The 15,770-nt window shown below is 42.3% G+C and overlaps 1 protein-coding gene across 2 annotated transcripts; it reads left to right on the plus strand.

Annotated features, from left to right (window-relative positions):
- Positions 1-273: 273 nt before the first annotated feature.
- Positions 274-15,757, plus strand: efhd2 (EF-hand domain family, member D2). Of its 2 annotated transcripts, XM_034695203.1 has the most exons (4): positions 321-866; positions 8,727-8,874; positions 8,965-9,099; positions 12,259-14,128. In XM_034695203.1, the coding sequence occupies exons 1-4, from the start codon at positions 580-582 to the stop codon at positions 12,388-12,390; spliced, it is 702 nt and encodes a 233-aa protein (XP_034551094.1). In that variant the 5' UTR covers positions 321-579; the 3' UTR covers positions 12,391-14,128. The 2 variants fall into 2 exon arrangements, with proteins under 2 accessions (XP_034551093.1, XP_034551094.1); XM_034695202.1 differs by having other exon boundaries at positions 274-866; positions 8,727-9,099; positions 12,259-15,757.
- The last annotated feature ends 13 nt before the right edge of the window (positions 15,758-15,770 follow it).

Below are 15,770 nucleotides of genomic sequence, written 5' to 3' on the forward strand. Positions count from 1 at the left end.
CCTCTTTACGTCACAATCACTCGACAGCAGCAATATGGCTGTTGACAATGATTGGCCTCAAAACAGCGCTTCAGAAACAGAAGGGTGAAGTCACAGATACTACGTCCATTATTTATACAGTCTATGTTCACAACATGTATTATTCATGATCCTGTGTCACACAGAAGTCTGATCTAACCACTTCATCATCAGGTAAACAGACTTCCACACCACACCTGTAGGGTCCTGAAGACTGTGCGCCTGTCTCTTTAAAAGGCGTGGCTACGACGTGACAGGGCTACACAATGATACGCAGCTAATGAGCCAATGTACAACATCCTGGAGTGGAGGTATTTGTCTGAACTTGGAGCTCGAGCCCTGGAAATCAAAACAAAGCGTCAGAGGAGCTCAGAGATCCGTGATTTGTTCTCCTCGAGTCCTGACACAGATAACAGGGAACGGATCAAATATTAAGGAGGGCAGGAGGTTACCGGAACAGAGGGCTGTCTTTAAGTCTGGAAGCAGACGCCTTCTGTCTTACTGTAAGGTTTGTTCTCTGAAGAATAACGCCCTCCTTTGATTATCAGACACAGTGTGAAAATGGCCTCAGACGAGCTCTCGTCCAAGCTCAGCCGTCGGCTCCAGATCGAGGAGGGAGCCGAGGAACCGGTGGCCGTGGACCTCTCGGGACAGGAGAACGGGTCGGAGGAGAAGCCGACCACGGCCAACGCGGACACGGAGCTGGGGAAGAAGCTGCTGCGGCGCGAGGAGCTGAATGAGGGGCAGGGGGAACACGTGCAACCCAGCATGAAGGTTTTCAACGCTTACACCGAGTTCAAGGAGTTCTCCAGACACCAGATAAAAGACATGGAGAAGATGTTCAAACTGTGAGTGCTGTGCATGATTGTTATCTCTCTCTGTGAAGCTGCAGGCTGGGGTTTTATCATGCCTTCAGGTCAGGGATAGTCCACCTTGTCATGTCAGTCAAACAGGGAAGTTACTTTAACAATGCTCTTATAAGGAAGTGGAGTTGTCAGGTTGTTCATCTGCGTCACATGTGCCAGAAAAGTGGAAATATCACTTCAGAAGAACAAAAAAGTGACAGAAAAGGTTTATTATTTAGAGATGTTCATGCTTAGTGAGTGTACTTAAAGTATTAAATCCATATAAAGTGCAATCAGTACACGAGTGGGAGGTGTCACATGTCATCTAATGTGCATATGGATTTCCGTAGCTTGAGGGATAGCAGGGTGGGGGCTCTGCAGTCAGAGATAAGGAAATCAAAGGAGTCTCAGTATAGAGTGTGGCACTCTTTGGGTAGGGCTACTCATGAATACAGCAATATAATGTTTCTTCATCACCTGTGGGATACAATGATCACATGCAGGTGTCATAATGTACAAATAACAGATTTATCTTCCAGTTTGACTCCTTGTGGGGGCGCTAATGACATTAAACCTTCACTTTACCTCCAAGAGACATCTTGTTTTTAATTAAAGCAGATATCAGGATGTATTATTAAGCATTTTTGTCTTGCAACTCATCAGTTATCCCTGTATCGTGATATTACACCCATGTTACCCCCTAAAACACATGAATTGACAGTTTTAAGCCGGGTTTACACTTCTGCGTCGACCCAACGCAGCAGTGGTTGACGCGGACGTGAGCACTGCTTAAGCCTGATTTATACTTCTGCGTTGAATCTTTGGTGTAGCCTACGCCGTAGGTTGGCGAATCTCCCGTACTTCCGCAGAGGCCTCCGCACATAGCTGAAGCGCACCTCCTCAAAATGTAACTACGTGTCGAATCGATGAGAACCGCAAACCCTGTGATTGGTCGACTCGGCGGCATTCTGTTTCCTGCATTTACAGCACTTCCGGGATCCCCGCTCATCGGCCGCACATAGGCCGTGTATTTAATCTCCTCCTCTCTATTCTTCCTGTAATCATGTCTGTATGATAAACAGCAACATGTATCAGCTGTAGATTAACATAACACGCTCTGAACCGCTGTGGAAAAGTAAACAGAGATCGTAGCAAGGCCGGAAACAGGGACCGACTATCAGAGAGACCACACTGCCCTCAAGCGTTTCGGCGGAGAATTGCTGCGTGTCGCGAACGCATCGACACAAGTATGTAGCACTCATGTCCGCCTCGACCACAGCTGCGTAGGGGCAACCTAGAAGTATAAACCAGCCTTCACTTTTGCATTGATGCGTTGATTAAGTATTTGAAGCACAACTGCACATTTTGTGATATCACAAAGTGTGCCATGATAATATTTAGTTTCAGTTAATGCATCTGTGATGGATTTAAGACAGCATTAGAGGCCAACAAACCTTTAACTTGACTATTTGATTGAGAACTAATTTACTCTTCTTAACATAAAGAAACGTGTTTATAAGTCCGTATTTCAGCTGGGTTATTATTATGTAAGAGAAGCTGATATATGCATCATTGTATAAACTATAAACTCCTGCTGTGCCTTGCAGAGGGAGGTGCCTGTGGTGTGATCGTCCAGTTTGTGTCAGGAGGTGTTGATCCAGCTCTGTTGTCACTGCTCGGCTATAACTGTTCATTTGTAAAGTGCATTATTTGCCTCCACACACCATGTAGTTAGAGAAGAAACCCATTGTGCTGACTGGCTGCTGAAGCTGCTTTCAGAGTGACTGCAGAGTGAGTCAGGCTCTCAAACTGAATCACAGCTGAATGGCAGGAATTCAGGGTGAGCCAGCGTTCAATCTGACGCCTTGTTACAGCAAGCTGTCGGTGTGGACGCTGGGCACTGGTGACATGAGTGTTTATTGTACCTCTCGTGATGACCACCTTGTGTTTCTTATAAAGCAGCTAACAAACCTGCAAAATCCTGATGAATCATTTAGATTTCATCAAACATCACCAGCTTGAAATTAAATGTACATCTTTTAGCATCTTTATCTCGTAACGTCTCTAACAAGGAGTCTTTTGTTCCTCCTGCTCTTCGTATGGCGTTGGCTGAATCGCATTAGCCTGCAGAGAGAGAGGGGGACACTCTTGCTGAGATTGACAGTGAGGTTTTGTTATCACATGTATATGACTTGTGGCTGTCTCTGCCCAGATTCTTCAGCTTCCTATCGTGTTCGGGCCTGCCCACACTTCTCAAACTCTCTACTTACCAGCAAATCCTCTTTTAACAGCCTTCTTCAAAGAGTGCAGGCCAATGAAGGCGGGGGACAGTTTAGACTTTTAATTTACAAGTTAAAATCCAAAGTATGCCTTCTTTTTTTGGTCTTACACACTCTTCAAAGTTTCGAAAAAAAAAGTGGCTAGATTTTTTTCACACAAGGAGTCTCTGTGATGTCATCCGTTGGTTTTTAAAAAGGCGTTTTGTAGAAATATGGTGGTGGCCATATTGGAAATGCTGACTCCAACGTTATGTCCAGCTAACAGAAGCTCCTTTCACATTTCAAGTCTGCAGCAATGCTGTAACACATCCTTGCTGTCATTTTACATTTGTTCCTCTTATATTGATCCCACAGCGACGTTATCTTGGTATCCCAGTTTGTGTCACATTGCATTAAAGATTTGGTGAAGCATGAGACCTAAACACACAATGGGCGCTTCACATACTTCTGTCGCTACCTTCGATTTTTGTACAGCAGTGGTACGATAATGTCCCACTGTTACAGCTCCGTGACATTCCTACTAAAGGCAAGACATGACAGGGACATAAATATGAGGGAAACAAGGTGAAGTTGGGGCCACAGCCTTTCCACCGTTTAAACAGTTCTACCCACAGACTGTATAATAAAGAGACGTAGTGTCTGTTATATCAAACATCTATTTCTGGAGTGCTGTTTTGAAGCCAATCATCAGGGGCAGCCATATTGGAAATGCTTAGCTAACTTCTGTTGAGCTAGTGTGATGTAAAGAGGCGGGCTTTGAGCATCCTGTCAATCAAGTCACTTGTGCCGCTTATTATGCAAAACTCGTAATTTTGATATCTTCAAAACTGACAAGTTTTGAAAAAATTCAGTATGTGCCGATCAAGACATGAAATGTTCAGACTACACTCCTTTTTTTTGTACCAGGCTGTATATGTTTATTCCTGATCTTTTGAATGGGTGTCTATGTGGTTTTTGGAACTTCCATAGCCAGCCTCTAGTGGACACTTGTGGTTATGCAGTTTTTAGCACTCCAGCATTGGCTTCAATTCTTGCGGCTGGAGGTTGCTGCTTGGTTACGTGCCTACTTGTCAGACAATCAGACAAGCCCCTAATTACGCCAATATATGCATAGCTTGTAGCCTTATGGATAAAAAAAAACAAGTTAGAATAAGATTCCCAGCCCAACTAGTTGGGATGAATAAAGAAGCCCAAACTGTTTTTGTTAAAGGCTGTAAACATGTTACATTATGCTGTAAAATTGGGCTTTAACCTTAGATTGTAAAAAACATGGACGTAGTTTGAGGCAATGTCAACCATTGGGTTTAGTAGCCAATGGCAGGCAGTCGCCATATTGAAAATGCTGACTCTAACTTACTTTCAGTCAACATAAAACAGACAAGCTGTTAGCCTCCTAGCAAACTGTTACATAATTCTTGCATGTCAGTCAACTTGACCACGCCTCTAATAATGCAAATTTATGCTTGAACGTTAATCTCAAAATTCCGAACAGATGAAACGAGTAAGAAACAAGCTATTCAGACCAAAATCATTTCTTGAATAAGGCTGTAAACATGTTTGATACCCCTTTTAAAAATTAGCATTGTAGTTCTGACTCTGATGGGGTTTCCTTAGCTTTTGGCGCCAGCCTCAGGAGGACACTTGAGTAACTGCAGTTTTTAACAGCAGAGGTTGACACTTGGCCAGTCAGCACGGAAAGTGAGTAACTGGCTTTTTGTCAGATTTCAGTAAATATAAAAGTCCTGTGACACTTCCTGCTCTGAAGATCTTAAATGAGCTGCTTGTTTTAGAGAAATAAAGCCCTGAGCTGCTCCCTTCATGGGAAAAACTCTGGGAAAACTGCCTCTCTTTGCTTTTTTCCCGCTGAGGTCTCTTTTGAAAACAAATATCCAGAAATAGACGTGGAGCCGTGCCAAACGAGGGAGAGAAACTTTGAAAGTTTGCTGCACAAAGAGATTAGAGAGAACTACCACTGTGTTATCATTTAACTTGGAGTAGGAGGGTTACATGAGAGAGATTTAGACCTCTGTCCACTACAAAGGGAGTATTCAGGGAGAAATGAGCTCTCCGAGACACCAGCAGTCTGCCAAAGAGGAAACGCAATCTGATAGTCAGACTTCCTCAGCTGTGCAGAGTGACAGCAGTTAGCTCCTGCTGCGGGCGTAGAGTACCAAGCTCTCTCTTCACCCTCCTTTAGGTGAAGCTGAGACGCAAGAGGAGCCAGACATCGTCTACATGAATGTTTGCTGATAAAAAGAGCAGGACGTCAGAACCAGGCGCCAAACGCAGGCTCAAAGTTCACGTTTATTGTTCTTACACAATACAGTATTATCAATGAGGTGTTTTCCTCTCCAGTGGTCCAAAGAAAGACCACCGACTGATGTTAGAAGAAAAGACCTACGTTTGTTGAAAGTGCTAACTTTCCAGGAGAAAGAGCGGAAGTTGCAACTATAGACTGTATAAATAATGAACGTAGTATCCATGACGTCACCCGTCTGTTCCTGAGCGCTGTTTTGAAGCCAATCATTGTAACTTAGTGTGAGGTGAAGAGGCTGAGTTTGAGCCTCCTGGCCAACAGCTATGTGTTCCCGCCTGTCAGTCAAGTCAGTCATGTCCTTATTTGGGCAAAACTCATAATGTTAATATCATCTGAACTGTTGCGTTAGAAAAAAATTCACCCCCCGTACAGTGTGTGCCGATAGAGAATTTAGCGATGTAGACTGAAGCCGTTTTTTGAACCAGGCTGTAAACATGTTTATTAATGCTGCAAAGATCGTCTTTTTTGAATGGGTGTGTATGTGGTTTCCTGCAGCCAGCCTCAAGCAGATTCTCGATGAATTGCAGTTTAAAACACTTCCGCATGGGCTTCACATTTTGAGACCGGAGGTTGCCGTTTGGTTGCAACACATGAAATGCAACAACAGTCTCATTTTGATCTTGAATTAGCTGCAAGATCTTTGCAACATTGGTAAAGAAATAACAGTTTCAGCTAGAAATGTCAAGGTTTTTCTCTGGCTAAAGTAGAGTAAAGAGTAACAGAAGATAATCAGTTTGTTCTTTGTGTTTAAAAAAGGATCATACTGTATTTACACTCCTCTACAAACAGCTGTAAGGAGCCTTTGAGGACCCGTTTGGGGTCCTGTCAGGGAAGACGTTTGAGCCGTCCTCTGTGCAGCGTCCAGGTGGACCACACCCACTGCTGTTTAGAAACAGTGATTTCTATCTCCTCGCGTGTAAACGTTTTCCACCAATCACTGATCAGCATCTCAGTGAGGAGCTCCTCCACATTTTGTCCTCTGAGGGAACGTATGGTATGTTAATTGCTGGAATGGTTAGTGAACATGTAAAGCCTTCTCTCTTCCTCACTTTGTGTTTGGCATGCTTCAGTAAATCTTTGTTTTTAGGAATTAAAAGGAAATGAATCATCAATGTTCAGCTAGGAATGCTAAATGACCTTTAGCCTGCTGACCACAGCTGAAGCAGGGGGTGAAAGATGCTGGGAAATGTAGTCGGTGCGGCCCCCCCTGAGTCCAGAATAGCCCCAGAAAGCTTCACCACTAAATATAGCGGGTTAACCTACATCTTACTGCATCAAAAAAAGCTTGGCTGTTATACTGAGGACTCCATCCAACATGTAAAATGTACACGTGGGGAGTGAGAAAGCCTTTCATGTTTAAATAGAATATTTTTTCAAAATTTTGCGATAAATTCAACCTCAAGTGAAGAGTTTATTGCAAATGCTCATGATGCAATAATGATGAAATGGAGGATTATCTTGCATCCCAACGCTTAACCTACCAGAACTGAACATAGACAAACACAAGAACATACACTGGAGGCTCAACAAACTGTCCACAAAGACATCAACACTCAGACAGAGTTGTATAATTCAGCGAGGCCTTTTGTTCAGGCTCGCTATAACAGCAAAAATCAGGCTCTTGCCAAGACGAGCCCTTCTGCACCTCCACCCCAGCTCCTCCTTTCTGCTGTGTCTGATTTTACCAGTGTCATATTCCTCACTGATGCTCGCTCTGTTCTGGTGTCTTTGCTGCTGCTCTCCCTGCCTTGGCTTTTCCTGTATGCACATGAAAGATAGCAGAGGTGTGCTCTCCCCGCCTCAGGCTTTTTAATTCCACGTGGACACATGAGAGAGCAAGGAGCTCCCAGAACAGAGCCATACCACCAAATATAACTTATTGCATGGAAATGATAAATTATTTTGATGAGAGTGGAAGAAAGAGGAAAGAAGGAGAAAGAAGAAACAAAAAAGGCAAAACTCCTGCACACTATCTGACTTGCACCTATCCTGATGAAGCTCCAGGACCAAAACGTTGTGCTGCAAAGTTCTTTTTGCAACTTAAATGTGTGCAGGAGCCTTTTTCTGCAGGTCTCACCCCCCTCCTACGCACCTGTATGAGATAATAGATGTGCAAAGCCTTCTTTCTAAAAGTGAGAGCATGAGGAAAGCATTCAGGCTGTGCCTCTCTTGTCATCTCTGCACAGTTGACAAGCTGCTGTGTCTGTCTGGAGGGTGATCTTTCATGCTACCCTCAAGTCGAACAAAATGCACAAACTTGGTTCTGTTAATAGCATTGAAAAGTTGTGTAACGAGCATCTTACTTGATTTTGTATAGGAGCTTAGGGGTGAGTATTGGCAAGAACCTCACGATACGCATCACGATACCTGGGTCACGATACGACAGTATCACGATATATCACGATATCACAATATTGGGATATATTGCGATATTCTACACAGTTAACTAAGAAAAAATGGTGTATATGTTAATCACACAATATTACTCAAAATTTAAATGACAAATTAAGTCAAAACTATTTGATTGAAAACAACTTTTCCACTTTATAGTCTTTGAAATACTGAAGTCGTATTTTAGTTCCAACTCGGCTAAAATATGAATTTTTATTTTGACAAAAAATCGATATTAAGAGTTGAAATGTCGATATTATATCGGAGATATATTGCTGTATCAATATTTTTTCACACCTCCTATAGGAGCTACGATCTTTAATGTAACGCTGGGTGTTGGAGTGACACAGCTGTTGTATTTCATATTTATTGAAGCTTACAGTCCAGGTACCGGGGCTGCAGGGTGGAGATCCTAAACTTTGTCTACCTCATGAAATCACTGACGTTTATTTAAAATATCTAATCCTTCATTGTTCTCCTGCATGTTTCAGCTGTTTCTAATACTCACCCTAGAGTCCCCTGATCTCCCTCTGCAAAGTCAGTTCCAGGAACTGTTCTCGACCACAGCCAGATAAAGTCAAAACAAACAAACAAAAGCAGAAGTCAAAGTTCCTGTTTGGAAACTCGACTTTATTTTTAAAGTGCAGGGGGTTTAAGTTCTGTGGAGACTCCAGAGTAACAGAAAGTGTTACGGTGTTTCATGACTCTGAGAATCACAAAATGAATTCAGTTTCATCCAGCAGACATGAGATATCTTCACAGATAAATAAAGCCTATCTGTGTGAAAGAGGCACAGCATGCGCTCTGTGGGAGGTGTGACTTTTCCACAGCGCTGTCGCCAAGCTGTTACTAACCAGTTCTCTTCTTTCTGTTCAGGTATGACGCTGGCAAAGACAACTTCATCGACCTGATGGAGCTGAAGCTGATGATGGAGAAGCTGGGCGCTCCTCAGACTCACCTGGGCCTGAAGAACATGATCAAGGAGGTGGACGAGGACCTGGACAACAAGCTCAGCTTCAGAGAGGTCAGACACAGCAGATTAGAACCGGTCCCAGAATGTGACAAATCTCCTCAGTCTGACCGAACGTGTCTGTGTTCTTCCTGTCCTCCTCAGTTCCTGCTGATCTTCCGGAAATCAGCAGCAGGAGAGCTGGCAGAGGACAGCGGGCTCTGTGCCCTCGCTCGTCTCTCTGAGATCGATGTCTCTGAAGAGGGCGTCAAGGGAGCCAAGACCTTCTTTGAAGCCAAAGTAAGACGCCCCAAACTTCTCGACCAGCACAGACACTTTTAGAACAACCAAAACACTGACATATTTTAGAGGAGAATCATCCTGACAAAAATTTAAATGCACGGAACAAAACTTCAATTGTCCCTGCAGATAATATGATGAATATATGCACAACCTCAAGTTCAGACCTCTGTAGGCTGCAGGGAGAGAGCAGCATATTTGCAGAGCAGCAGCAGCTGTAGTCTTCCATTAGTGTCCACACAGGTTGCATGCATTAAGAGAAGTTCATGTAGATAATCACAATTTGGTAATGCAAAGAGCTGCACATTAAAAAAGTGACCTGGATCCCTTAAAACCAGCTTTGCATTGCTGTTACGTGTTTGATCGGACACATTAATGACTAAAAGAAAAGGAGATGAGAAACATGGCTGTAAATCTTCCTGTGCACACAAGCTTGTTCACTTGGAAAAGCTCGAATAACTATTAAACTACACGCATGTTTGGAATCACACTCTGTAAGTAGCTGGTTAATAAAATGTCAGCGCTCATTACAACTGCAGAAGTTGATTTACAAGCTGAACTTGTCACTCTAATAAGCACTATCTATCTCTTCACCGATCATTAGGGTGTGTAAGAACTTAACGATTAATCACTGCTGAGGTTCTGAGAGCTGTGACAGATGAATGAGCAAGGAGTTAAAACTAGGGATGTCAACAATTAACAATTATCAATTAATTGATTGTTAAGAACGTCCTCAAACACAATTTTTGTTTTGATTTTATATCACGTGGAACAAACATCATGTGGTCTCGTGACAGCTGACTACAAGTGTTGTGCGCAGTGGAGACACTTAGCTGGGGGCTGTGGCTGAGTGACAGGTCTCCACGAGCGCTTTTTTTCTCTAGCGCCAGACTAATAATAAGATAAGATAAGATACTCCTTTATTCGTCCCACAACAGGGAAATTCATGGAGTTACAGCAGCAAACAAAAAGGTGTACAGTACAATAATTTCAACAAGAATATATATAGAAAAAAATCAATGACGACAGATTGGCCATAATTCTCCTGTCAGCCACCACCTCCACAGGGTCCAGGACTGAGCTGACCTTCTTCACCAGTTAGTTCAGTCTTGCTCTCCTGTATCCTGTCCGCCCACAGCAGGTGAATGATAATGACCCAGTTTTGCTCCCGGCTTACACCAGACCGCGTTCACGTGCTTATTTTTCTCAATAAGAACGAGTAGACAGAAAACTGGATACTGAGATTCTGAAATATGTTTCTGTTCAGTTCCCTTGTTGCAGTAAATCAACATGTTGTAGTCTGAGTCTGAGTCTGTGGAGATCATGAGCCTGCTCCACGCGTTGATATTCAGGGTGTTCAACGTTTTGAACACCTCAATATGATCCGTAGCTATACAATACTGTCAGCTTTATACATTGTGTCGTGAAGGAAAATTTGATTCAGGGGAAAAAACGCATTTGGCATTGTTTTTGACGGAAACGTCAACGTTTTTTTAAATGATTTATCAATTATTGATCGTTAACATTTCCAAAGATCGATCACAGAAAATACTTGAAATTTACATCCCTAGTTAAAACATAAAGGCACGTTCACATTGTAACTTACTGACTTTGTAAGGGAGAATAAGGCTGTTTTCGAAACCACCTACTATACTGGCAGTATGTACTGATTTGGCCAAAATTCAGTATGTAGTATGTGAACAAGAGCAAAATCTGCAGTATGCCAAAACTACCTGGATGTCGCACTGATTCAGGAACATGTCTCAGTATGCATCAGACCAGTCTCTCTCACGTACTCTTTCCCATAATGTACAGCGCTAATGTTCCACTTCTTTTTTCCGTATATGACGGGGGGCACTCAGTTTTTAGCTGCTGTCAAAATTATTAAATAAAATATAATCCACTTCTTAACTTTTAATAAGTGATGCTAAAGAAGCAGTTTCACTATCAGCTTGGCCGTTGTTTACTTCAGCTTTCCGAAACCGGAAATCCAGTAATGCCTGGCCTGGCGTACTGCAAAACAGATCCAACAGAATAGTCATACTACATTCTAACTTCAGGCGCAGTATACAGTATGCAGTACGTACTGCTTACTACATTCGTAGGTAGTATGTAACAGGCGGTTTCGAAAACAGCCTAAGTAAGGGGTGCTGGTGTAACTCAGTTGGCAAAGTTTCTGCCCCACAGAGGAAGTCCTCAATGCACTGGTTGCTGGTTTGTCCCCGACCTCCTATGCATCTCATTTCCTCTTTTTGTTCTCCTCATTTCATTCAGTGGAGACAAAGTTCAAAGACAGAATTTAAATCTTTATAGAGAGACAGAGAAAAAGAACAGTAAGTCTCCTCTGCTAGGTTTAGCTTTCTTTAGCTTTTCTTGTGCAATTTTTTCAACCAAAGAAAATGACCTTCTGCTGTCCGTTCACTTACAGACATTAGCTGTTTCTTGCAGCTCCTTGGACCTAAAGGCAACAGTTAAAACAATGTACAATTAGGCACGGATTTGGCCTAATGGCTAAATCGCATGCACATGAAGCAGTTGGCCTGCTGTTGGCGAGGACACTCAAATCCCGCCTCTTTACCTCACACTGGCTCGTCAGAGGTTAGGTTGAGTTCAGCATTTCCAATATCGCTCCCGCCAACAATTGGCTTCAAAACAGCGCTTCAGAAACAGATAGGTGACGTCACGGATACTGCGTCCATTCTTTGTACAGTCTATGGTTGGAATGTGCTTCACCTTCTTCGACCTTGGATGTCAGTACTCATCTTGTTACATATCGCTCCTCTTGAGCCACATAAGTTGCATGATATAAACGTACCTCCTCACTCACTTGCTGCAAGCTTTCCAGAATGTTTCTTGCTGCATTCTCACATCGGCTCACCCTGATGTCACGTGCAAATTTCACAAAGAGGCTGGCAGGAGAAAGTCTGAAAAAAGCCCACCTTCAAACTTTGGAGTGGTTTTCAGGAGTGTTGTGCATTGTGCGTGATGCCTGCTGAGAGAGGGAAGTGCTTAACACAATGTTGTATGGCAATCACAGGATGCAGCTTTCTTACAAAGCCAGCCTTTTTGGCCCTCACAGGCACAGATCTCTTTCTTCCTCAGCTCTTTTCCTTGAGCTCCATCACCTCACAGCTGTGTGTGTTTCTAACTCTCCGACAGGTCAACGCTATCAGTGAGTCCAACCGGTTTGAAGCAGAGATCCGTCAGGAGCAGGAGGTCAAGAAGAAGCAGGCAGAGGATCAGAAACAAAGACGTGCTGCTTTCAAAAATCTGCAGTCGAACTTCAAGTGACCACACCTCCACCTCCTCCTCTCTCTCTCTCCTCTCAGGACCGGTCTCTCTCTGTGCTGCACTAACGCTGTCAGTGTGTCTGTGTGTGTGTGTGTGAATGCTTCATGTTCCTCAGACTGTCGTTGTCCGTAATCAAACGCAGGCTTGGCTAAAATACAAAGGATGGATTAAGCATGATTTGTGCTCTAACAGGTTAAAGGGATTATTGATTATCTGTGATGTTTTTATTTAGCTTTGCGGCTCAGTCACAGTCCGTACAGGCTCTACTCGCAGACTGTAGATAAGAAGTGGACGTAGCTGCCGTGCTGTCAGTCATTTGTTTGTTGTCTGCTGTTTCAATCCTTACATTTTAACACAGTTTATATACATTCCTACATCTCTGCGCTCGAAATTATACCCTGCTTTATCGTCTATTTGACTCCAAAGGGACCATCATTTAATAAATTAATATCATGCTTTACTGAAGAACACTTGAAACTACAGATTGAGAGCACAAACTAATGAGGGAACAAATCAATCAAGTGAGAAATATGCTAACTTTATGCAAGTAGTGCTGCCCCCTGCAGGATATTAGACAGAATGCACCTTTAATGCACCTCCTCATTTGCATCGAACCCTGCGGCTGTGTCCTCTTCTTGCATACAGTCTGAGATAGAGAGCTAAATGAATGCATCATTATTACCACAGTGTGTCAAACACCAAAGAGCCAACCTTTTGCAGTCATAAACCCTGTGGGTGCAAACACAGACCACTTCTGCTAAATAATAATGCTTGAATTCGTCAGTGTGACTCTGCAGAGTACTTCAATCCTGCCTGATAATATAAATAATTGCTGTGCAATTTTTTGGCATCGAATAAACCGTCAAAATTGTAATTTTGTTCCTCCATTCGGCCTTCCTGGATCGTGTTTAATCGTCTCTCTCTCTTACCTCCGAACATGCTCTTCTTTAATGCTTTCAGCCTTGACACTGAGTGCCTGCCTGTAACAGCAGAAAAAAACAGGCCCTGCACCCAGTTCATACCCTGCAGTGATGCCCCCTTGCATCGTCTCGAGTTAGAAAGACTTTAAAGAAGATGTTATATTTTAATGCTCAAAACCAATCACTCTCTTTTATCAGCGAAAAAATGCGACAACCTGAAGTCTTATTAAAAAAACTCTAACTGTGCAGAAAATCGGTATGCAACAGAACTTTTTGACCCGTTTCCTTTCCTCCGCCCAGTTTGTCTCCTTGCATTTTCATTCAGTTCCTTTCCCTCGTGGTGAATTACTTCTCAATGATTTCGGCCTCACATGAAAGCAGGGTACGTGTTTGCAAAGACTTCTGACGTGTGCACTTGTGTCACTGTTTTGTCTCTACTGTTTTTTACTCACCTTTTCTGTAACTCTGATTAATTCCACAGTGACACTTTGCAGACACATCTGTCACTCTCTTAGTGTTAAATGTTGAACGTTGAACAAAAAGCCGAGCTCTTAATTTTTTACTGTCAGCTCTGTATTTTTGTATAATAGGGTCGGGTGGGTATAAGTAGATTTTGATAGTTGTGGTGTGGGAATGTTGTGTACAATGTTTTGCATGAGTCATGTTAGGTACTTTATAATATATTGTTCTTTTTTCTTTTTTTTAAGTTTCCTCTCTTATTCTTAACTCAGTGACATTTCATTCCTCTACTTCAGATTGAAACTTTTAAATCAGCAATGTGGAAGCAAAAGTTTCAATACAAGACATTCTTCCTGGTTCACGTGTGGTCATCTTTTTATCAGGACAGAAAGCACACTCAGGGTTCTCTTCTGATGTAGAGTTCAGGTCAGCTCTGTAAGGGTTAAACATTGAAAGAAATGTCCCCTCCTCTGATTGAACCTGCAGGATATCATGTCAGCCACGACCACACCACGACCATATAAGGTGTTTAAAACCACACAGTGTTTTGCATCATGACTAATCAGAAGTTTAACCTTCATCGTGCTGACAGATTGTGTCAGTATGAAAAGGAAGGGGAAGTGTTAGTTCCTGCAGAGATGTGAGTGGTTCTTCCTCTTCAGTGTGACTACGTTCACGTTGATACCAATCAGCTCACTTCCTGTGTTCCTTTCTTCGTTGTGAAATCCAGCTTTTAGTGCATTTTGTTCTGTCTTTAACCAAGTTAAGTATTTTTCACTGAGAGGTTTGCACAGTTTGCACTTCCTCTTATGCCCCAATCAAAAGGAAGATTTAGCCTTTAAATAAATGTTCCCTGGTATTTAACATCACCTACCTTTCCTTTAACTTCAAGTGTTAATCCTGGGCCCTGTTGTTCAAAAGTATCACATCCAATCAAATTTTAAACATCAAGTAATCTAATCTTGGTGTCTGTCCTCATCAAACCTCCAATTTATGCTCCAAACTTTTGAGTGGGATTGGGATAACTTTGATTCAACAAATCAGGATTTCCTGACCTCGGAGGTGCTTGATCATTTATTTTGTTCTTTAATTGCTTAATCACTGCTGTGACACAAGACGCAATAAAGACCTTTGATGAAGATTTTAACCCCATAGTGTTTCACCAAAATGCTGTTAATATCAAACATCAAATATTTAAAGCAACAGTTAAGATTTTTCTGTTTGTGTGAAGTTTGGCGCCCCCTGTGGACAAAGTATGTCATCTCATTTAGAGCTCTGCTGATCAGGATTTGATGATACCTAAAAGGTCAATCCAATCCAGTTTTTCTTTAACAGCTGGGATGAATACAAACTGGATTACCTAATCACAAATAATCAGACTCCCAAATCCAGATCAAACTTTTTGAACTGCTGAGCCCAGGGGAACTTTTGGTGCACTGTGCTAATTTGTGTATGCTAACATTGTGAAATGCTAATTTTACAGACACAAAACTTGTATTTATTAAAAAGATCAAACAAACAAAATAATCCATCCTTAATATAAGAAATAATCTACAAAACACAACTTTGAATCAACTGTAGTGTGACCCAAACAAGTTTTGAGTAAATCGTGATGTCTCCTCTGAATTCCACGAGTAACTGAAACCAAATTGTTGACTCCTTTTAGTTGTTTTGGTAAAGTTACTGTGAGGCCTTTTTCAAAAGCGACCAAACCAGCCTCACCTCTTTCCCTGTTTATTCCTAATCTGAAGTCTAATCTCGACGTCTTCCTTTTCACACGGTTCAGTATCACAATCATCAACCTCTCAGTGTTTTTGTCCTCCTGTTTCCTGATTCTTCCATGCAGGTAGAGGACTGCTCCTCTCTTTTCACTAAGACTGGTGTTGTGTTGTGATCTTATTGTTGTATATTTCACAAAATGCAGTTGTACAAATATTTGCAGTTGAATGATTTCAACCGATTAAAGTAAAGCAGTAATTTTTACACCACTATGTGTCTGTG

This window comes from Notolabrus celidotus, chromosome 11, assembly GCF_009762535.1.
Source record: "Notolabrus celidotus isolate fNotCel1 chromosome 11, fNotCel1.pri, whole genome shotgun sequence".
NCBI lineage: Eukaryota > Metazoa > Chordata > Actinopteri > Labriformes > Labridae > Notolabrus > Notolabrus celidotus.

Excerpts from the sequence above, each read along its gene's own strand:
- efhd2 (XM_034695202.1), top strand. The coding sequence starts at position 580 with ATGGCCTCAGACGAGCTCTCGTCCAAGCTCAGCCGTCGGCTCCAGATC. Across the intron at positions 867-8,726 it reads ATGGAGAAGATGTTCAAACT|GTATGACGCTGGCAAAGACA; the intron begins GTGAGTGCTGTG and ends CTTTCTGTTCAG. Across the intron at positions 9,100-12,258 it reads AGACCTTCTTTGAAGCCAAA|GTCAACGCTATCAGTGAGTC; the intron begins GTAAGACGCCCC and ends ACTCTCCGACAG.